Source organism: Tinamus guttatus, unplaced genomic scaffold, assembly GCF_059628265.1.
Source record: "Tinamus guttatus ecotype Peru unplaced genomic scaffold, ASM5962826v1 Tinamus_guttatus_pri_ptg000689l, whole genome shotgun sequence".
Lineage (NCBI taxonomy): Eukaryota > Metazoa > Chordata > Aves > Tinamiformes > Tinamidae > Tinamus > Tinamus guttatus.
Window position 1 is genome coordinate 26,439 of NW_028289223.1, and position 18,104 is coordinate 44,542.

At 40.5% G+C, this 18,104-nt stretch overlaps 2 protein-coding genes across 2 annotated transcripts; one reads left to right on the forward strand and one right to left on the reverse strand.

The window, feature by feature from the left end:
* Positions 1-110: 110 nt before the first annotated feature.
* LOC104566535 (solute carrier family 2, facilitated glucose transporter member 11) lies at positions 111-12,525 on the reverse strand. The gene is made up of 11 exons (XM_088536651.1): positions 12,456-12,525; positions 10,498-10,596; positions 8,970-9,130; positions 8,281-8,405; positions 7,288-7,417; positions 5,919-6,067; positions 4,203-4,390; positions 3,283-3,384; positions 1,591-1,666; positions 949-1,076; positions 111-314 (listed from the first exon to the last, which is right to left on the reverse strand). Exons 1-11 carry the CDS (start codon positions 12,498-12,500, stop codon positions 111-113), a joined length of 1,407 nt encoding a protein of 468 aa, XP_088392777.1. The 5' UTR covers positions 12,501-12,525.
* A 927-nt stretch (positions 12,526-13,452) lies between these two features.
* Positions 13,453-17,768, forward strand: CCDC117 (coiled-coil domain containing 117). Its single transcript, XM_088536647.1, has 5 exons — positions 13,453-13,634; positions 14,293-14,343; positions 14,763-14,996; positions 16,359-16,496; positions 17,018-17,768. The coding sequence occupies exons 1-5, from the start codon at positions 13,468-13,470 to the stop codon at positions 17,268-17,270; spliced, it is 843 nt and encodes a 280-aa protein (XP_088392773.1). The 5' UTR covers positions 13,453-13,467; the 3' UTR covers positions 17,271-17,768.
* The last annotated feature ends 336 nt before the right edge of the window (positions 17,769-18,104 follow it).

The window sequence follows — 18,104 nt, forward strand, 5'->3', positions numbered from 1 at the left end:
TCCTTATGAATATACAAGAGGAGTTAAGCTCCTTGTTCATTTTGCTATAGCTAATTTAGAATTATCCATAATTTTTATTAAAAAAAAAAAAGGCAACTTGACAGCTGTAACTAAAGTTCATCATGGAGTTGTCTTCTTTCATACAGCTCTGTTTCCTTTTCCTCTACATTTCTTCCAAAATTAAGCTTCTGAAATTCCTTTTTAATTTCCAGAAAAGATTTGTTTTTTGTCTCAGGAATTACAACGAAGATGAAAGCAGCAACTAAGGCACATTCCACTAAGAACACCAGAAAACAATACTGTTTCAGTCCATTCTGGAAATAAAATAAATTTGCTTGATTACAACATGTGTCAAGTATGATAGTGAATTTAGGAAAATGTAAAGCTTTGTTTTTGGTGAAACCTAAAATTGCCACCTGCACTTTTTTTTTTTTAAGAGTTGTTCCACCTATTTACTTTTTTTTTTTCCCCCTCTCCCCTCCAGAAGACAAAAGACTAGTACGTGGTCTTCAATACAATTGGTAATCTTGCATTTTAGAAGTGTGTTTTTTCTTTTTTTTTTTCCCCTTTTACACACAGGATATACATGCACAGGCTTAGAGTATAAATTGACAAATTTTTATTAAAAGTTTTTTTTAAATGTCACATACTTCTACTTTGTTATGTGACTTACTACTACTACTACTTTGACACAGTAGCAAGAGAAGTTGTTTAAAAATATGTTGAAACTCAGCAACTTGTTATGTTTTCCTAGTTTTAGCACATCCAGTTATTTTGCCATGTTTTATTATTGTTCAGATATCTAAAAATACTTTAAGAGGGACTGAATATAGATATGCTGTCGAGAATTTGTGCATGTCCTTTGTTTAAATGGTACTGTATAATAAAAAACAATTTGAGGAAAAGCAGGAGAAGAGTAAGGGGAAAAGAAGTATTGTAGCTACTTACCACTATAAAGGGAAAGAGCATTCCAATTGTGAAGAAACTAATCCAACTAATAGTTCCTCCGATCATGTAAGCAGCAGGACGTGAAGACTGTATAAATAATTCAGCTGTCAGAGTATTTGTTATGCCACCTGGGAGAATCATTTTCAGAAACAACGGGTAATCATGTTAAGTATGCATTTTCAGGGTATGTTTGAAGCTGAAAAGAAGGCTTTTTTTTAGTATTTCACTAGCTGATTTTCTAAATTATTCAAAACGTTAACTGTAAAATTATGAATCTATTGCTCATGTACATATCCTTCTAAGAAGTGTGCCTAGTAGGGTGGGACTGCTCAAGGAGCTAGCATCCCTTTAAAAGTACAACAGTTTTTTTCTTGCTTTTCTTGTGTGACTAGAATACATCAAAGGCCAGAACTAAGACTACTTCCCTCATGTCTAACTGGTGCTAAGAAGAATGAACTGTGCGCCTTGGGTTATATGATGCCACTGTATTTTGATGAGATAGGATCCACATTTGTTCCCTTAGCCAGAGCTTCGGCAGCCTTAGAGTAAATACTTCCCCTCTGATTTGCAAGCAGAGTTTCCAACTTTTTTTTACCCAAATGCTTATCTCACCACTTACAAACTTTTATTAGTGCATAATACCTGGTCCCAACCCAAAGCTCAAAATGAAGGCAAATATACATGTCATGCTCACATATGGCACCCATGAATGCAGTTCCTGGAAAAGAAGACAATGAAAAGTTTCAGTTCAGATTTTGATTACCCAGTGTTCAAGCTGCTAGGCCTGGATTAGCAGTTAATACTTTCTCACAGCTATTTTATTGCAACTAAGGCCAAGCATCATTATTAAAAAAGAAAAGCAGTTTACAAAAGTTGCAATAGAATAATTAAGTCTAGCCACTGTCAATTGTTTTGCCTGTCCTAGCAGCTTACTCTACTCCAACCTCATAGCCATATGGCAGATGTCACTTTTGTGGCCTGTTTGCCAACCTGTGCAGCCTGTAGACCTACCATCCCTTCAAAGAATCAGACCACAGATGTGACCACATATGATACACACACCTGCTCAATGTGAACTCTAAGCTTTGGTGGTGCGGATAGGGAATCAGAATGCTTAAGGTTGGAAGGGACCTCTAGAGTCATCTAGTCCAACCCCCTGCACACGCAGGGTCACCTAGAGCACGTGGCACAGGGCTGCGTCCAAGCGGGTTTGAAGATCTCCAGAGAAGGAGACTCCACAACCTCTCTGGGCAGCCTGTTCCAGTGCTCCATCACCCCCCACTGTTAAGAATTTTTTCCTTAAGTTCATGCGGAACTTTTGGTGCTTCAGTTTGTGGCGATTACCTCTAGTTCTGTCAGTGGCCACCACTGAAAAGAGGCCAGCACCATCTTCCTCACTGCCTGCCTTGAGGAACTTATAGACACTGATTAGATCCCCTCTCAGCCTTCTCTTCTCCAGGCTGAACAGGCCCAGCTCTCTCAGTCTTTCCTCACAGGGCAGATGTTCCAGGCCCCTGATCATCCTTGTAGCCCTGCGCTGGACTCTCCAGCAGTTCCACATTCATGGGGACAGGTTTAAAGTTCTTCAACGCTACCTCACTGCTGGAACTCTTCCTGAAAGAAGCCATAAAACACTTACACTTGACAGGCTCCTGGACAGATGCACCTACATGACCTTGCTTGGATTATGAGAAGGTAACAATGGAGCCCCCTAACATCACATGGTAAGTATATAGTAGAGCATGGTCTTGAAATATAGAGATACATTACTTCTAACCTTCATTTCAGGCAGCTAGTGGGACTGCCTTACTTGACCTGATAGAGTAAGCACATCAATTTATGGTGCATTTCCTTACACTATATCAAAAAGCATAATTACATGGTGAATTTAGGGCACTATGAATACCTCTAATGAGTCTTTTGCAGTTTTCGTGAATTAAAATTTAATTCTGATTTAATAGGCTTAAGTATATTCTGTACCTCAACATCCTTAAAAACTTTTTTGTTTGTTTTACAAGCGACTGAAGCAGGCTGATGCTCAATCTCACTATACAGTATGTTATCCTAAAATTCCTTAAAAAAAATAAAAGCTGTTTTGTCATTACTTAATTTTAACTTTAAGCTAAACAACTTTTAACATATAGCTGTAACTACAGGATCAAACCTTAACTTTCCTTATTTTAGGAAAATATTCTAGAATTGATCAAAATCCATCTAGTATTTTCATTGCTGTTTAAATCTATGCAGCTCTCATCCTGACTACTTTTTTGGAATAGCACAGATCTTTAGTCACTGTTGTCATATTATGTAATATAAATTTGCCCCTCTTTGCACCTGATAAGTCAGGGAGAATGTTAAAACAATGCTCCAAAGGGTCATAAGGAGATATCCTCCAATGATGAGAAATCTTCTTCCCACATGGTCAATCAGTAAGCCCTATGGACAAGACAAGAATTTTTGTTTCAACACTGACCACATATTTACCAATGTTATTTTTTGATCATGAAGAACAGCAATTTTGCTTTAAGGCAGGAAAAAAAAAAAGTTACATACACAGGTGAGGGCTGTGATGCATTCACACGCTCCAGTGCCTAGTGTCACATACGGGATTTTTTCTGTCGAGATCCCAGCTTGTTTAAAAATGTAGGTTGCATAGAAATAAATCTAGAATACATACATACTTAAGACATTAATGCATTAAAGACATTTCCAGTAGCTAAATCATCAGCTGGAGACAAATTCAAGATCATACTAAACCTATAAATACATGAATATAAAGTATATTGTGATTTATTATATATAATATTTACCTGCATCAGATTAATTTACAGTGTAGGTAAATATGGTTATTATCTTAAAAGCAAATATAAATATTTCGCATCATCTTTCTTAAGCTATATGTTGTAGGATAAGCTGATCCACCATTATTTACTTCCTCAGAAGAATGAAGATGTAAACACAAGTATTTGGTCCCCGCTGAAACAAATTTATACACCACTTTGTGGATTTGGTAAAACCCTTCCTGAAATTCAGCAAAACAAATTAACTATTACCTTTGCAAATACACAAGGGAAAAAATATGTTTCAATTTAATAAACCTGAATAAAACAAAGGCACTCTTTCTTATTTATCCCTCATCTCTGAGCTTCTCTATATGGATCCTTCATTTTAGTAAAAGGTTAGAAAAGGTTAAAAAAAAAAAACACACAGAAGGAAATTCACAATTATTTAGGTTTGCAAGTATGAAAGCTTACAGCATTTATTCCACTGAGCTGTTGGCCCATAGTCATCACAATCACAGTAATGAGCTGCCATCTCACACCACGATCAGTGAATAACTGCCAGGGTTTCTTGGCTTTCTCTCCACTCAAGGCAAAACATTCCCGCTGTATGTCTTCCATCTCCATTTGATAGTGTAAAGAGCCATGAAATCGCTTCAAAGCTAATAAAGAGAAGTTACTAGAGTCTTGTACATTTAGCTACTGAAAAATAACTTTGGGAAAACCATGCTTTTCTGTAATGGCCTGATCTTTGCTGAGATATGAGAAGTATTATTTTAGGATGCTGTGGAAAAAGCCATTTGGTTAGTGACTTGGTATTTGCTTGTCAGTTTTCCACCATGAAGGGTATTCTTTCTACTTAATTTTTGCTCTTGTGGGTTTGGACATTTCATTGACATGATTTCACTTTTTTTCTTTGTGTTTGCTTTTCTTGGAGGATTATTTTACTTTAAAAGTATTTAGCTCAGTAAATATTTTGAAATATTTTATATTTGAATCACAGGCCTCTAACAGGTGTTCACAAGCACCTTAAAATCTTTTGCTTAAATTATAGGCTTATACCAAATCTTTTGCTATGTCCATGCCTTAAATTTTGCCAGTGGAATTAGTTTAATGAACTACAGTAAAGAGGATGGATAACTCTTCTAAAGGAAGTAATGAACAAAATTCATTATTATGCAAAACTAAAAGATCTCTACAAAATCAGCTCTTCTAAAGTCTTCAAGAATAAACACAAGTGGCCATTTGCCTTTTAACTCTGATGATTCTGAAAGCAGAAAGTTTTCAGTGCTATTGTTATTGCTAACACTGTAAGGTGTTTGAGGCTCTAGCCATGCTTCAGAATCAGTTCAAGAGCAACCATAATTTTTGAAAAAGACAAAAACCTCAAGCAATTAAAAAAAAACACAAAAGAACATAAAAGTAATGTTTGATTATGCTGTCAAAAAAATGAGGCAAAGATTTCAATGATATGGGGCCCGCAAGCTTCACTTACATTAACAAAATTATGTTTAAAAAAAGGTAATCCAAAAGTAAAAGTAAGATCACTTTGTCCATGTAGGATTTAGATAGGATTAACTCTGTATGGCAGTTTTAGTTACTGTGCTTCTGACATTGTGATGGTCTTTGATTGTGTCTGTGGCAAAGAAGGTAAAGAGGCATTTTATCAGATAAGCAGATGAATTTGGTTGGGGAGGGGGGAAAAAGAGACAAACTTGCAGGCAACACATGGCTATCCCTAAAGACTTCCCTATTTTATCTGCTTGCTTTTTTTGTAGCCTAACAGAAGATTTCACCTTTTCCTATGAATTTCCCTCTCTTGTCGTTTCTGATAGACTTAACCTTGGCCAGAGACTTCCAGTAACAAAGCTTCTTCAGACTACTTTTAAACAGATAGTTGAAGATCTTTCCACAAGACATATTGCTCTCACTAGGAATCCTTTTTTTTTGGACAGGTGAAAACTCCTAGGTTCATCAACAATGCTTTGAAAGAAGAAGCATTAAAAAAGGAAAAGAGGTTCACAATCCATCACAGATTCCTGAGTTCCACATTTTTCCAGGTAAGGTAACTATGGGAAAAGCTCAACTCAAAAGGCATAACTGAAAAAAAAAAAAAAAAGGGGGGGGGAGTCCCCTATAGCCATTGTGACCTTTTGAAGTTTCAGAGAAAGTTTAAATGCTGTAAATTACCTTTGACACAGCTCAGCTCATCACCTCTATCAATAAGAAGGTATCTGGGACTTTCAGGAAACCATGGCAGGAATGCAAGTTGGGCAAAAGCTGGAAAACAGCTGCTGGATAGCAACAAAGGCCAGTATGTTTCTCCACCTAGTAGTTCCCTGGAGGAAGTGTGAAAAGCAAAGAAAATAAATTCCAAGTAATTCGCTAATGGTAACTACTCAGGAAACTGTGGAAGCAAGATGTTTCTTCCTGGAGAAAAGTTTCCCTGTTGCCAGTTACCTGCTTTTTATGAAACTCATCAGAAAACTTGGAAAGTAAAGAGCAACACTGCCTTACTGCTGCTTACTGCTGTGTTGGACCTAAGCATAGTTCTCCGGTTTGCAAAAGCCATGCTCCCAGGAGCGTGGAAAGTGAAAACTTAAGGATGTCACCTTAAAGTCAGCAGCAATGTATCTGTTTTATGATAACCACAGAATAATTATGTTAGAAGAGAATCCAGCAAGCTGTCTGATGCCACCTCCCCTTTAAGTTGACCTGATAAGAAGGTGTATTTAAATAGAAATGAATCATTACAATTGGCATAGCTAGAGATAGTAGAAAGATGCATTGCAGGCAATAAAAACTTCCTAAAATATAACTTGTATTGCATTTTAAATAGTGATCCTATCTTTAAGTAAAATAAGATTATGTAGTCTGAAGTTTGTCTTCTACTTTATTTCATAGAACCTGGTAGGACTTGATGCCTAAAATATCTAACAGAAAGGAGATGGTTAACAAAGCAGCAATATAGAAAAAGAAAATAAAGTTCAATGGTTCTTAGTACTGGCACTGAGGAACAACAAACAATATGACATTTTTCAGGGTATTAGTAGTGGCTTATAGGCAGTTGAAAGCTTCCAGCAGACTTCATGAAAGAAGCTGTTCATGTTGAGTTTGCATAGTCTCTTTTCCTGGAGCTTTTCAAGACTCAACTTAATAAAGACATTAGCGACCTGGTCTGAGCTCAGAAAGGACAAGGAACAGAGTGCTAAAATGCATAAATAGCTCTCAGTTTGGTCTTATAAATTATGTTATTCCCCACTGTCTCCAGCAAGAAACTGGAAGACAAGTCAGCATAACTGTACCTGTTTTACTGAAGCTGTTCTGGCTGACCCATCTAATCTGAAAATACCTCCATAGGGAGACAGTATAGATGGCTTGCAATAATAGAAATAAAGCAGTGAGAGCAACGTTTTCTCTCTACAGGTAGATCTTCTGTATGAAGCTGATTCACTAATGCTACAATGACTGCTTTGCAGGGAGCTGTAGAACTCTCTACATATAACCAATACAAGGCAGGCAGGTGCGTGCGCACACACACACAAATTGTATTTCTAACCTCAAACCAATTATTTGTCCTGTCAGAATCCCCCCAGTCAGAAAGATGGAACTGCCCATGGCCATACCACCTCTAAGATGTTTCGGGGCAACCTCCCCAAGATAAAGAGGCTGCACGCAGAGACCAATACCTGCAAGGGAAAAAAAAAAAAAAAGTCTTTTAATAAATTAAATCTTACTAAGTTTTCACAGAGTCAGACTGAACTGCTACAGTCAGGAAAGTTTCTTTACCATATTCTGTTTATTGGATATTAATGAGGCATCATTAATGAAACACCGGTTTATTTTGGATTCTTTTTAATTGTTCTCTATACTTCTCCTAAAACTCCAAAGGTTCTCTCACAGGCCCTTACGCATCCTGGCTGATTTTATACTCAACCTGCAGGATCAAACAGCTGTTTGTTTTAAAGTATCCAGAGCTATGAGTTTATCCTTGGAAACTTAGAATAGTTTATTCTGAACTTTATGGCATTTAAAGTACTCTTTCCAAGTCACCTTAATATGATTCTGTTTTTTGTCTCTTATAATGTTCTTCCCAAACTACTACTACAAGAATTCTTTCAAACAGTTCTAGAGCTTTTTCACTCCCTCCCTCATAAAGACAGTGATGTTGTCTTTGTAACAGCCCACTGCTGAAACTTGTGACAGAATACCACCACTATTATAATCATTGTTTCCCTGACACCACCAGAGAGATGGTTTTCCATGCCTTTACTAACATGTCATAATATACCAAGTCATTATTACAGAACTGCAGTCTGTTTTCTAGATTTTGCTTTGAGAAAGGTTAATCAAAACATATTAAACAACAGACTTTCTCAGATCTCTCTATGAACTTAATAGCCTTCAAATTCCAATTTAGAATGCAGAGTATTTTTGTCATCATATCTATAAAGCAGCATACAAAGATGAACACTCTATGTACAAAAAAAGCAGCAATGACAATTTATCATTCACTGTAGTTTATTGAAAGCAGGAATAGAAAATCACTTACCCGAATTTATACCAATCAAAAACCTGCCAATAATCAATAGCTCAAACATTCCTGCAGGAAAACTGATCCCCATTAAAATGGAGGCCAGTATTGCTATGATATTGTTCATCAAAAGAGCTCCTTTTCTAAAGAGGAAGAGAACAAAACATTATAGATAAAAGGGATAACATGTTTTTTTCAAAAAAAAAATCCTTTTTGATAATATGGAATAAATTGCTTAATGACTGAAGACATACTTTATTCACTGACATCTAGCTAATACAAACTATAGAACTATTTACTTATACTTAGAAATAAAGTCCAAACACAAACATAAGGCATAAATATAACGGGAACGTTTAACAAGGTAGGTGTGTGTTTGTGTTCATTCATGCTGTATCTACACAAAGTGCTTATGACATGTTACAAATTGTGTGGCATATCCTTGGTGGCATGAAGGCTGAAAATGTGTGCACAGGCAAACTGTGTTCATGCCATAAGTTTAGGCATATTTCTGCTTAGATATCAATAAATTTAATGGAAGGTCTGGGATGAGAGACTGTTTTAAAGTAACATTGGAATAAACTGTAGAAGACCGCAACAAAATTACTTGCTAGTGGAAATATTTAGGCACATTTTCTCCCATTCTTTTTCTATTCATTTGTATGAGAAGAAAACATGCCATAGATCTACTTGCTGCCAAAACTCACCTGCCTAGTCGGATTGCCATGCTGCCTCCTACCAGAGCTCCACAAAGGCCTCCAAGTGAAAATATAGATGCAATGACAGACCAGAGAAAGGTCAGCAAATCTAGATTTAGCTTCTTCTGATAACGATGAGTCCAGGTTTCATTTAGGAAGCTGTGTATATGCTGCAGGACAAAAGAATGAGGAACGTGTAGCACTACGTGTTAGGCCTACAGTGTAGCACTATAAATAATTTTCATCTAATTTCTGAAATCCTTTTCTGGAAACTAACAAGACACACCCATCTTAGTGGCATTATATTAAAAATACTAATAACTACCAGAATCTTCTCTGACCAGAACACCATCTCCTATTCCACATACATCCCAAAGACATCTGTGGGGCTTTCCTTTGGTGCCTTCTCTTAGGAGAGTCTATATTCCACCAGAGATGCACAACCTTTCCATATACCACTGGGAGGAAGCTTTGAATCCTTCTGAACAGAAGGATGACAAGGAAGACAGGCAAGTCCCGCTGGCTTTTAGCAATACCTCCCGCTGGCTTTTAGCAATACCTCACCGAAAAAAAAGCTCAAAATCTAGCAGATCCTACTGCCAGGAAATTCATCTTGGCATTTGTTTTAAATTTTGCTTTTAGTGTAATCTGACAAGTCATAGTAAAATCCCCTTTCTCAGCTGAAATTTTCCTCCTCCTTTCTTACTGTCTTCACAAGTCAGTACTCTCTACCTATTATTCTACACACTTGATCTTGTAAAATTTTCCTTCTGAAACTCTTGAATCTGCAATTAGACTTATGCCTTTAGCCAGTAAATAAAGTTTAAACACATGAACCAACTTCCTGGACTATCCCTCTGTTTTGAGCATGTGACACCTTCCTTCATGGTCAGCTTATTTTAATGTTTGTAAACATTAAAACATTTGCTACAGCAAATTCAGTCTTCGCAGTTGGATAAGAAAATAAATAATCTGACAGCAGAAAATGATATTCATCACTTTTCATATTAGCTCAGTTCCTCTTCAGTCAGCCCTAAAGTATGCAGAGCCCTCAAGACCTCAATGGTAATAGACAGAGTCCTCAATAGTAATAGACAGAAAACTAACAAGAGGGGTGAAACACCTAAGATAATCATTCGGACATCACAGATTCAGCTGCTTCTGCTCCCTAAAATGATCTTTCTCAATATGCTGTCTTGTAATAGACTGCTGTAATAGACTGGGCTAGATTACTCAAAAGTATTAAGGTAAGATACTACTTATTCATTCAGCTAATCCTTCAAAAGCAGACATTCAAAGAGGTTTTTAAGTGGCATGTTCTGTCACTTTCATCTGACACAGAGTACTTCCAACAGGAGATCCAAAGAACAAATTCTTAGAAAACCTTTTAGGAAATCACAAGAACCCTTCAAAGAAGAGGACACCTGCTTTGGTTCCCACTGCCATCACAGTCAAAAGCACATTTGGCCTCCCAGCCCACTGAGAGCGAATACCTCCCTTATAATGAAGACACCCTGAGAACAAAAGAATACCTTACCTGTGTGGGCGCGTTGATAATGGAAACGTTATATCCATACTGAAAGGTGCCTCCAATGCCCACGGCACAGACAGACAGGAACAGGGTCCAGCTGGGGAGCTAGTGAGCCAGAGAAAGCAACAGGGACATGAGAAGAGAAAGGCCTTGAACTCACATACACATAGTGTAAATTTGCCCACTGGCTAGAGTAAACCATAGTGAAACTGTCACGCAGTTATTTCTGAACAATGAAAATGTTTGGTAATAGAACTACACAACCTTGCAAATATCTGCAGGAGGCAAAACTTCACACTGACTTTGGCCATGATCATTGGTATCCCTGAAATACGAAACAATGAGAAATTTTCAGATTAAATGTGGACTACACAATCATTTTATATCTGATGGCATATTTACGGAACTGTGCAAACACTCTGTGAATGATCTGTGCTGTTCAGGGTGTCCAATTTTTATACAATTATATTAAAACTGCTAATGTTTGGTGTTAAAGGCACAGTGAATTAGCAAGAGAAGTAACCAAGTCCTAAATTCTGTAATTCATGTTTCATCTAGATGTAAGAAACAAAAATATTTAATTTACTTCAAAGAGATCCTATGATGTTTATAAGATGTCTACAAGCTAGCAGGTGCCAAACCTTAGTACCTGGAATCACAGCATATGGTGCATTGACAACCTTATTCAATCTATAGTTATAATGTGCTTAATTTTTCATATCTGATGACCTAAAGTTATATTCTTAAGTCAACATTTAGGAGCTCAAATTAGTAATTCTACAGATTCATATCTTTTAAGGTTAACAGAAACCATTGTTATAACGTATTCTAATTTCCTATCTAATTAGTAATAAAACATTTTACTTCAAATAAAACCTCTGTATTAAAAAGGATTTCTAGTGGTTTATACAGAGTCCAGCTTTATAATGCCATGCTTCTTGATCATATTTTTATATTGAATTTAACAAAAATTAACACCCATTTATTCTAATAATTAACTAAAGCTCCATTAAAAATTAGGTCCTAATTTTATACCATAACATCTTTTTGTCTAACTTAAGATAAACACAACTTCGTCATGCATTTGTTTCCTATATTAAATGCACTTTTCCTATCCAGTTTCCTCTTCCTGCTAAAGACTGTGAGTGGTTCTCTTTGATAAGCTTGTACTCTTTTCTCAAGCTACGTAAACTGGTGGTTCATCATTTTCATTGCTGGTCCTATTCCCAGAATGTTAAGTTGTTCTAGGCACTCTGAAAGTGTTTTGTCCTTCTAAAGATTTCCAGCTAACAAATACTAATGGAAAGTGGCAAAGGAGTTTGTACTTCTGGATACTGTTCTGCTCTTTCTGACACCCAGAAGGCATGAAGGGCCCTTTGGCGACTTCCACTTGAATACAGCTACACCAGGAAAAAAGCTGTTCATCAAACACAAGGATTAGATTATTCTAGAATTAAACAATAAAACAGTGCAAAGATATCATTTAAGTGAAGAAAAAAAAAAAGAAAAAGAAAAGCAAACACAGAAAAATGAGTGCATATTATACAACTCATATTTGGTTACAATACCTGCACTCCTCTCCCTGACCGTGGCGGTCTGCTCATTGCCCTCGCTCCTCACACAGGAGCTCGGCCCAGGCGTTTTGGACGAGACAACAGCCTCACCTGTTCTGCGGATGGTTGAACTTGTGACCATTAAGGAGCCTTTCACCTCACTTCAGAAACATGCCAGAAACAGAAGCCAATTCAGCTTGTACTCGGTGCGCAAAGACGGGACTCAGAAAACCTGCTGCTGCAGCTCCCATTCCAGGACACAGCTCTGAGTCACGGGGTGCATAAAACCCCACAAGCCAGGTCGCTTAAGGCGATGATGATTTGAAGCTAGACGCGAGGCAGCCAGAGCCCTCCCCACGCGTGCCTGAGCAGCGCTCAAGCCCACGGGAGGCTCCCGCGGGCTCCGCTCACCTCGCGCCGGGGGCCAGGCCCTCTCAGCAGCGGCTGCTGCTCCATGCGCAGCGCGGGCGGAGCAGCGACCCTCCGCCAGGACGCAGCGAGCCGCCCACAGGGCCGCCCGCTGCCAGAGCACGAGGCGGGGCCGGGTGGCCCCGGGGCTCCCCGCAGCCGCCCGCTCCCGGCAGCGCTGCGGAGCAGCCCCTGGGCCAGGCCCCAGCCGCAGCGCAGCCGAGCCCTTCGCGCAGACCCGGCGCCCCGGCCGCTACCTCGCGCCGGGCGGCACGCTCGGCCGCGCTGAGCGACTCAGCTGACCGGCACTCGGTGGCCGCCGCCGCGGCCGAACCCGCCCTCGAGGCTCCCCGCGCCGCGCCGCGGCCAGACAGGGCAGGCAGGGCAGCCCCCGCGCTGCTGCCCGGCCGAGGCGCAGCGGTCAGGACGGCGGGGCCGGAGCCAGGACCGGGGCTCCCCTTGACTGCAGCGACGCGGCCACCATCGCACCGGCCCCGCCTTCACACCCCGCGCAGCAACCTGGACTACACCTCCCGGCGTGCCCTGCGGCTTCTGCCGGAAGTGCTATTCCCGTAGTCTTTGCAGCCCTGCCCGGACTGCTATTCCCGGCGTGCCGCGCGCCGCGTCCTCCAAGCGGTGCGGGGCCTGGACGGCTCCGGTGCTGCTGCGTCGTCTCGCTCCGGGTTCGGCTCGGCTCGACTCGGCCCGGCGGACGGTGCGGGGCAGCGCGGGCGGGCGGGTGAGCGAGCAAGCTCTGAGCGGCGGAACGCTGGGCGGGCGGGCGAGCAGCGGAGACGGCCCGGAGCGGCGGGGGCTATGGGGGCGGCCCGTCCCGGCTGCCGCCGTCCTCGCAGGGCTGCCTCACGTCGTTCTCTCCCCACAGCAGGCGATGGCGATGCTGGGCCGGCCCTGCCGCGGCGTCGCGACTCCGGCCGCGGAGCTCCCGCAGGCGCCGGCTGCCCCGGAACGCTTAGGCCTGCCCGGAGCCCTCGGCCTGGGGCCGCGGCCAGTGACGATGTCGGGGAGCGGGAGCGGCTCGGCCGACACGAGTCTGCGGAACAGCCTCGGGCTGGGCTGCCTGGCGCCGGGGGGCCGCGGCGAGGGGCGGGCCACGGCTCCCGCGCCTCCCTTCAGCAGCGCCCAGCGCCCGCCCGGCCCGCTGCAGCCGCGTGCCCGCAGCCCGTAAGTACCGACCGCCTCGGTGCTTCGGGTTCCCCGTCAGACAGCGCGAGACCCAGGCAGTCCTGGCACTGCCGGAGCCACCCCCGGCCGCGCTGCAGTCTGGGACGCTACAGAGGGGGCAAAGGAGCCTCGTGAGCAGGAAGGAGATGTGGCCGTATTGGCCTGGAGTTTGGCGTGCCCACGAGCTCTTGTATTTTACTGCACTTGCAGTTTTCCATAGGTGAACTCAAAGTGTTTGTATGGGGACAGAAATGTGGTGCAGAATTGCTTTGTTCTGTCACATTTAAGTTGAGCGTGTGACTGTGAGCGTGTTTAGGGACTGGAGCTGGATCAGATGTTACTTGTTGAAGCATTTGAGTTTTAGGAAGAATCAGTCTTGCATCCAAGGGAAAAAGTAAATACTGTGCAGGAAGAGAAATTATCATGCATCTTGGAGTAACTGAATAATTCCACTCTTCTGTGACTTTCTTCAGAGAGTACTGGTCACTTATTGTGCAAAATTATTGTCTACTCCCTTCTCGGGTGGTGACATGTTAAGAGTTAGCATTGTTGAAGCTGTGAGTGAACTCTTCAAAGGGAGAACAGTATTGTTTAGAAATTCCAGTGTCCCTGGAAGATATAATTACCAGCCAAATAACTATTTGCTTTCTCTTTGCAGTATCTCTGTTCGCTGTGGAAAGAAGCATAAACTAGAAGAGGAGACAGAAGGGTAAAATACATTTGTCTTCTGTATCCTGAAAGGTCTTAATTTACTTTTTGTTTTCTATAAGGTTTTCAGTGCATCTCATCTACAGGATGCATATGAAGGGGACCTCTATGATTGTTTTTGTTTGTAACTCTTCTCTCCAATTGCTGACACTGATAAATTTACCTTATTACTTGTGTAGCATTGATTTGTTTGCTTGTTTCTTCTTTCTCTTTCATGGATTCTGCATTTTAGCAAGAGGAATGTTTGGTTATGTGCTTTTGGAAAAAGAGATTTAATTTTCCAAAATCTATTGTAATGCATGTGACTTTCTAAAGTTTGTTTTTTTTGTTTGTTTGATTATTCTTTTCCTGTAAAATATGTGAAATGATTCGCAGTATGGTTTCTTTTTTTGTCAATTGTAAATTGGTTTTGTTTCCTAGTTGTCCCGTGAAGAAGAAGAGACTGACAGGAGCCAAAATTTCCCCTTTGAATCCCAGCACTGAAGAATGGATTCTCTGTGCAGGTCAGCAGGCAGCTGGGGAGGTAGCAAGTCAGTATGGTGGCAGCCGCCCTGAAGCTGCTATGTTAGAAAATCCCGGTGAAGAAATGGATCAGACAATGGGGGAACAGCAATGCGAGGTTGCTCGCAGGAAGCTTCAGGAGATTGAGGACAGGTAAATGCAGGGATGGAGTAGATGGACTTTTCTGAGCTTTCCCTGTTTTGCTGGGCATTCAGGGGTAATTAGCACTGAGAATTGTGATAGCTGTAAGTCTAAAATTAACCTTTTGTTCAGGTGAATTTTCTTAAGATTCCTAGAGTCTTACGCCTTTTGGGTTTAATACTATGAGCTGAGCTTGAGCGTTATAGAGCAAGAGATGCTAAGTAAATAACTAGCTATTTTAAAATTATCCTTTAACACCATATGGATGGGTTTTGTATGCTCTTCTGTGAGTGTCCAGAGCTCAAACTTTAACTGATGTAGTCTGGTTAGGTTTGAGCTTGGTTTTCTCTGCCAATTGCAACTATTTCTAATTAATTCTTCTAGGTGCTCAGGATAGTTTGTTTGCTGTTAGAATAGCAGGAGCCAGAGAGATCTTTCTGCATGCATGCAGTAAGGCTCAGGTTCCTCTTGTAGTTAAATGTCAGGTGGCTTCATATTGGGATTAGGAGGTGGCACTGAGCAGCCACTTAGTAATTGTACTGTGCATTCAGCTTCTGCCTTTTAGAGGTCCTGAGAATGTCGTGTGTGTTTTCCAAAATGTGACCCCTACAAGCAGTAATTAGAAAAGTCTCAAAATTACACAACTAAAGCTGTTTTTAGGTGATTACACCATAGGCGATGCTGGGAAGGATGCAAGGTACTGTTGCTGTACTTTTAATATTTTGTGACAAATCAGTACCATCTGGTTATATCTGTATTACAGAGTTTGCTTTGGATCTCTGATGATTGTTCTCCATACCTTTCAGCTAACTCTGTTATTTTTTTTTATAAAAATCTATTTAAAAAAACACAAAGGAGTTGCCTTAAGTTTGTTCTAAATGCTTAACCTTTAAGGACATTGCATCAATTTCTCTTGAGATTACAATGACACAAAAACTTTAACTGTTTTGGATAGCTTTTCCGTAGTTCTAAGGGTTAAGGCATGGGGAGTTGAAAAAGCTAAGCTCCAGCATAACTAAGATTTGTTCTTGTAATTTGACTGATTGTACCCTTTCCCTTGAAGTGAGCTTATTTTCTTTCTCCTGGTGTATGTCTGCATTGCACTGCTGGACAATGCAGAGATAATAAAGCTATTTCAGGTACCAGAAGTGGCATAGCTGCTCAAGTGGCATTATTGTCATACTCATTCTCAGGTTAAATTGGCCCAAAGGAGATTCATGTTAACACAGCCCCGCTGCTTCTGGTACCCAACCTGGGTTATTATATACACTGTACAATGCAGTGCACATAGATAAAATTGTAGTCTGCAGTGGATATGCCTATTAACAGTATTCTCAAAGGTGTTTATTTCCCTCTTCCCCCCTCCATTCCTAGGATAATTGATGAAGATGAGGAAGTTCATGCTGATGGAAATATTAGCAATCTGCCCACTCTTATCCTGTCAGATACCCTTAAAAAAGGGATGAAGAGGGATTTTGGTGAAGTCCTGACAAAGAAAATAATAGAATCTATGTAAGTTCTTGAGGAAATCATGGTGCTATGTAGCTAACACATGCAAATTAAGAGAGATCCAATCTCTTATATTTGTGGAGATGTCCTTATTGTATAACACACCATTCATTGGGTCAAAAATAGGAAAATTATCTTAATGCAAAAGAGAAGTACGTGTAATTAGTGGTCATCAAGATGTCTGTTTTGTACTCTTCATTTGTACGGAGTGAAGTATGCTGAGTGCACACACACACACCCTACTCTTCATGTACGTGAGCTTCCAAAAGAAGCAGGTCTGAAGTGCGACCAACAGAGGTCACCAAATTTGGTGCAATGGATTTTTTTTTTTTCTTGAATGCAGGGTTAGAATTCAAAGTAATGGAATTAGTTAAGGAAAAGAAAATTTAATAGGAAAAACCTGGTGTGTGCCTTCTGAGATGTAATTCCAGGTTAGAACAAAGGATGAAGATACTGACTGGTCTTCTGCATTTTGTAGTTGTGATTGGAGAACTTTAATTAAACTATGGTTCCATCTCTTCTAGGAGCCGTCCTTCTATGGAGCTGGTGCTTTGGAAACCTCTTCCTGAATTTCTCACAGACAAACTGACAACTGTTTCTGTCAAGAACTTCAAGCAGCAGAATACAGAAGGGTGTCAAGCTAAGCAATCATCACCCGGAGCTGCTTTTCACCCACAGACTGACTCATTCCCTGAACTGCAACAGACTGTAGTATCTCCAAATTTGTATGATAGCTTGGGGATCCCTGGGTGTGCAGAAGAAGAAATGGAATTGTAGATATCAGATTTTAGACTGAAGTGGTGACTTTCTGATGTTTTTTATTGTTTTTTTTTTCTTTCAATTCCCTGTTTATTTCTGGTTTGATGTGTGAATCTGGAGTTTTATTTTCTTGTTTGTTTGTTTTCTTTTGGTAACAATCATATGAGTATAGATTGGCCAGACATATCTTCAGGAAATTGCAAAAAAGACTTCTGTAGTCTGGTCTGTTATACATACTTTTTCTTTTATGTGTGTGTGTGCATGTGTGTGAAGGAAATCCAGAGGCCTTTGAAACAAGGAAGTAGCTTTTCAAATTGGTTAATGGGGAAATATCTTCTTAATTATCCCTGATAAAGTATATAATTCAAATTCTGAATGTAACTGTGGCTCAAGTCACACATTTCACTTACTGAGCCATTGAGACTTCGATGCATATACTGTGCTTTCTCAGTTAGTTCTATCTGAATTAACAAAAGTATTGAAAGAAAGGAGTACTTCTGAGTCTAGTCATAGTTGTTTTTTTTTAAAAAAAATGTGGAAAACAACTTTTTTTTCCCTCCCACACCATTGTTACTTCATAGGCGCTGGTTTGCATTTGACTTAAATGTTGAAATGAAGCATTCTGCACTGTGGTAGAGAAGGAATGTCATAGCTCACTATAAACCTCTTGCTTTGTAAAAAGTAGTTTTGGCTACTAACTTGCAAGATTATTTCTAACTTTTATCCTCTTTTGTTCACTGCACCATAAAATTTTACTTGAGGGTTTTTGGTGTCACCCTCCCTTTCAAATGATGCAAAATCTAGAGAAGAGTATTGCCCAGCCAATGGATTCACAACATTTTATGTTGTGCA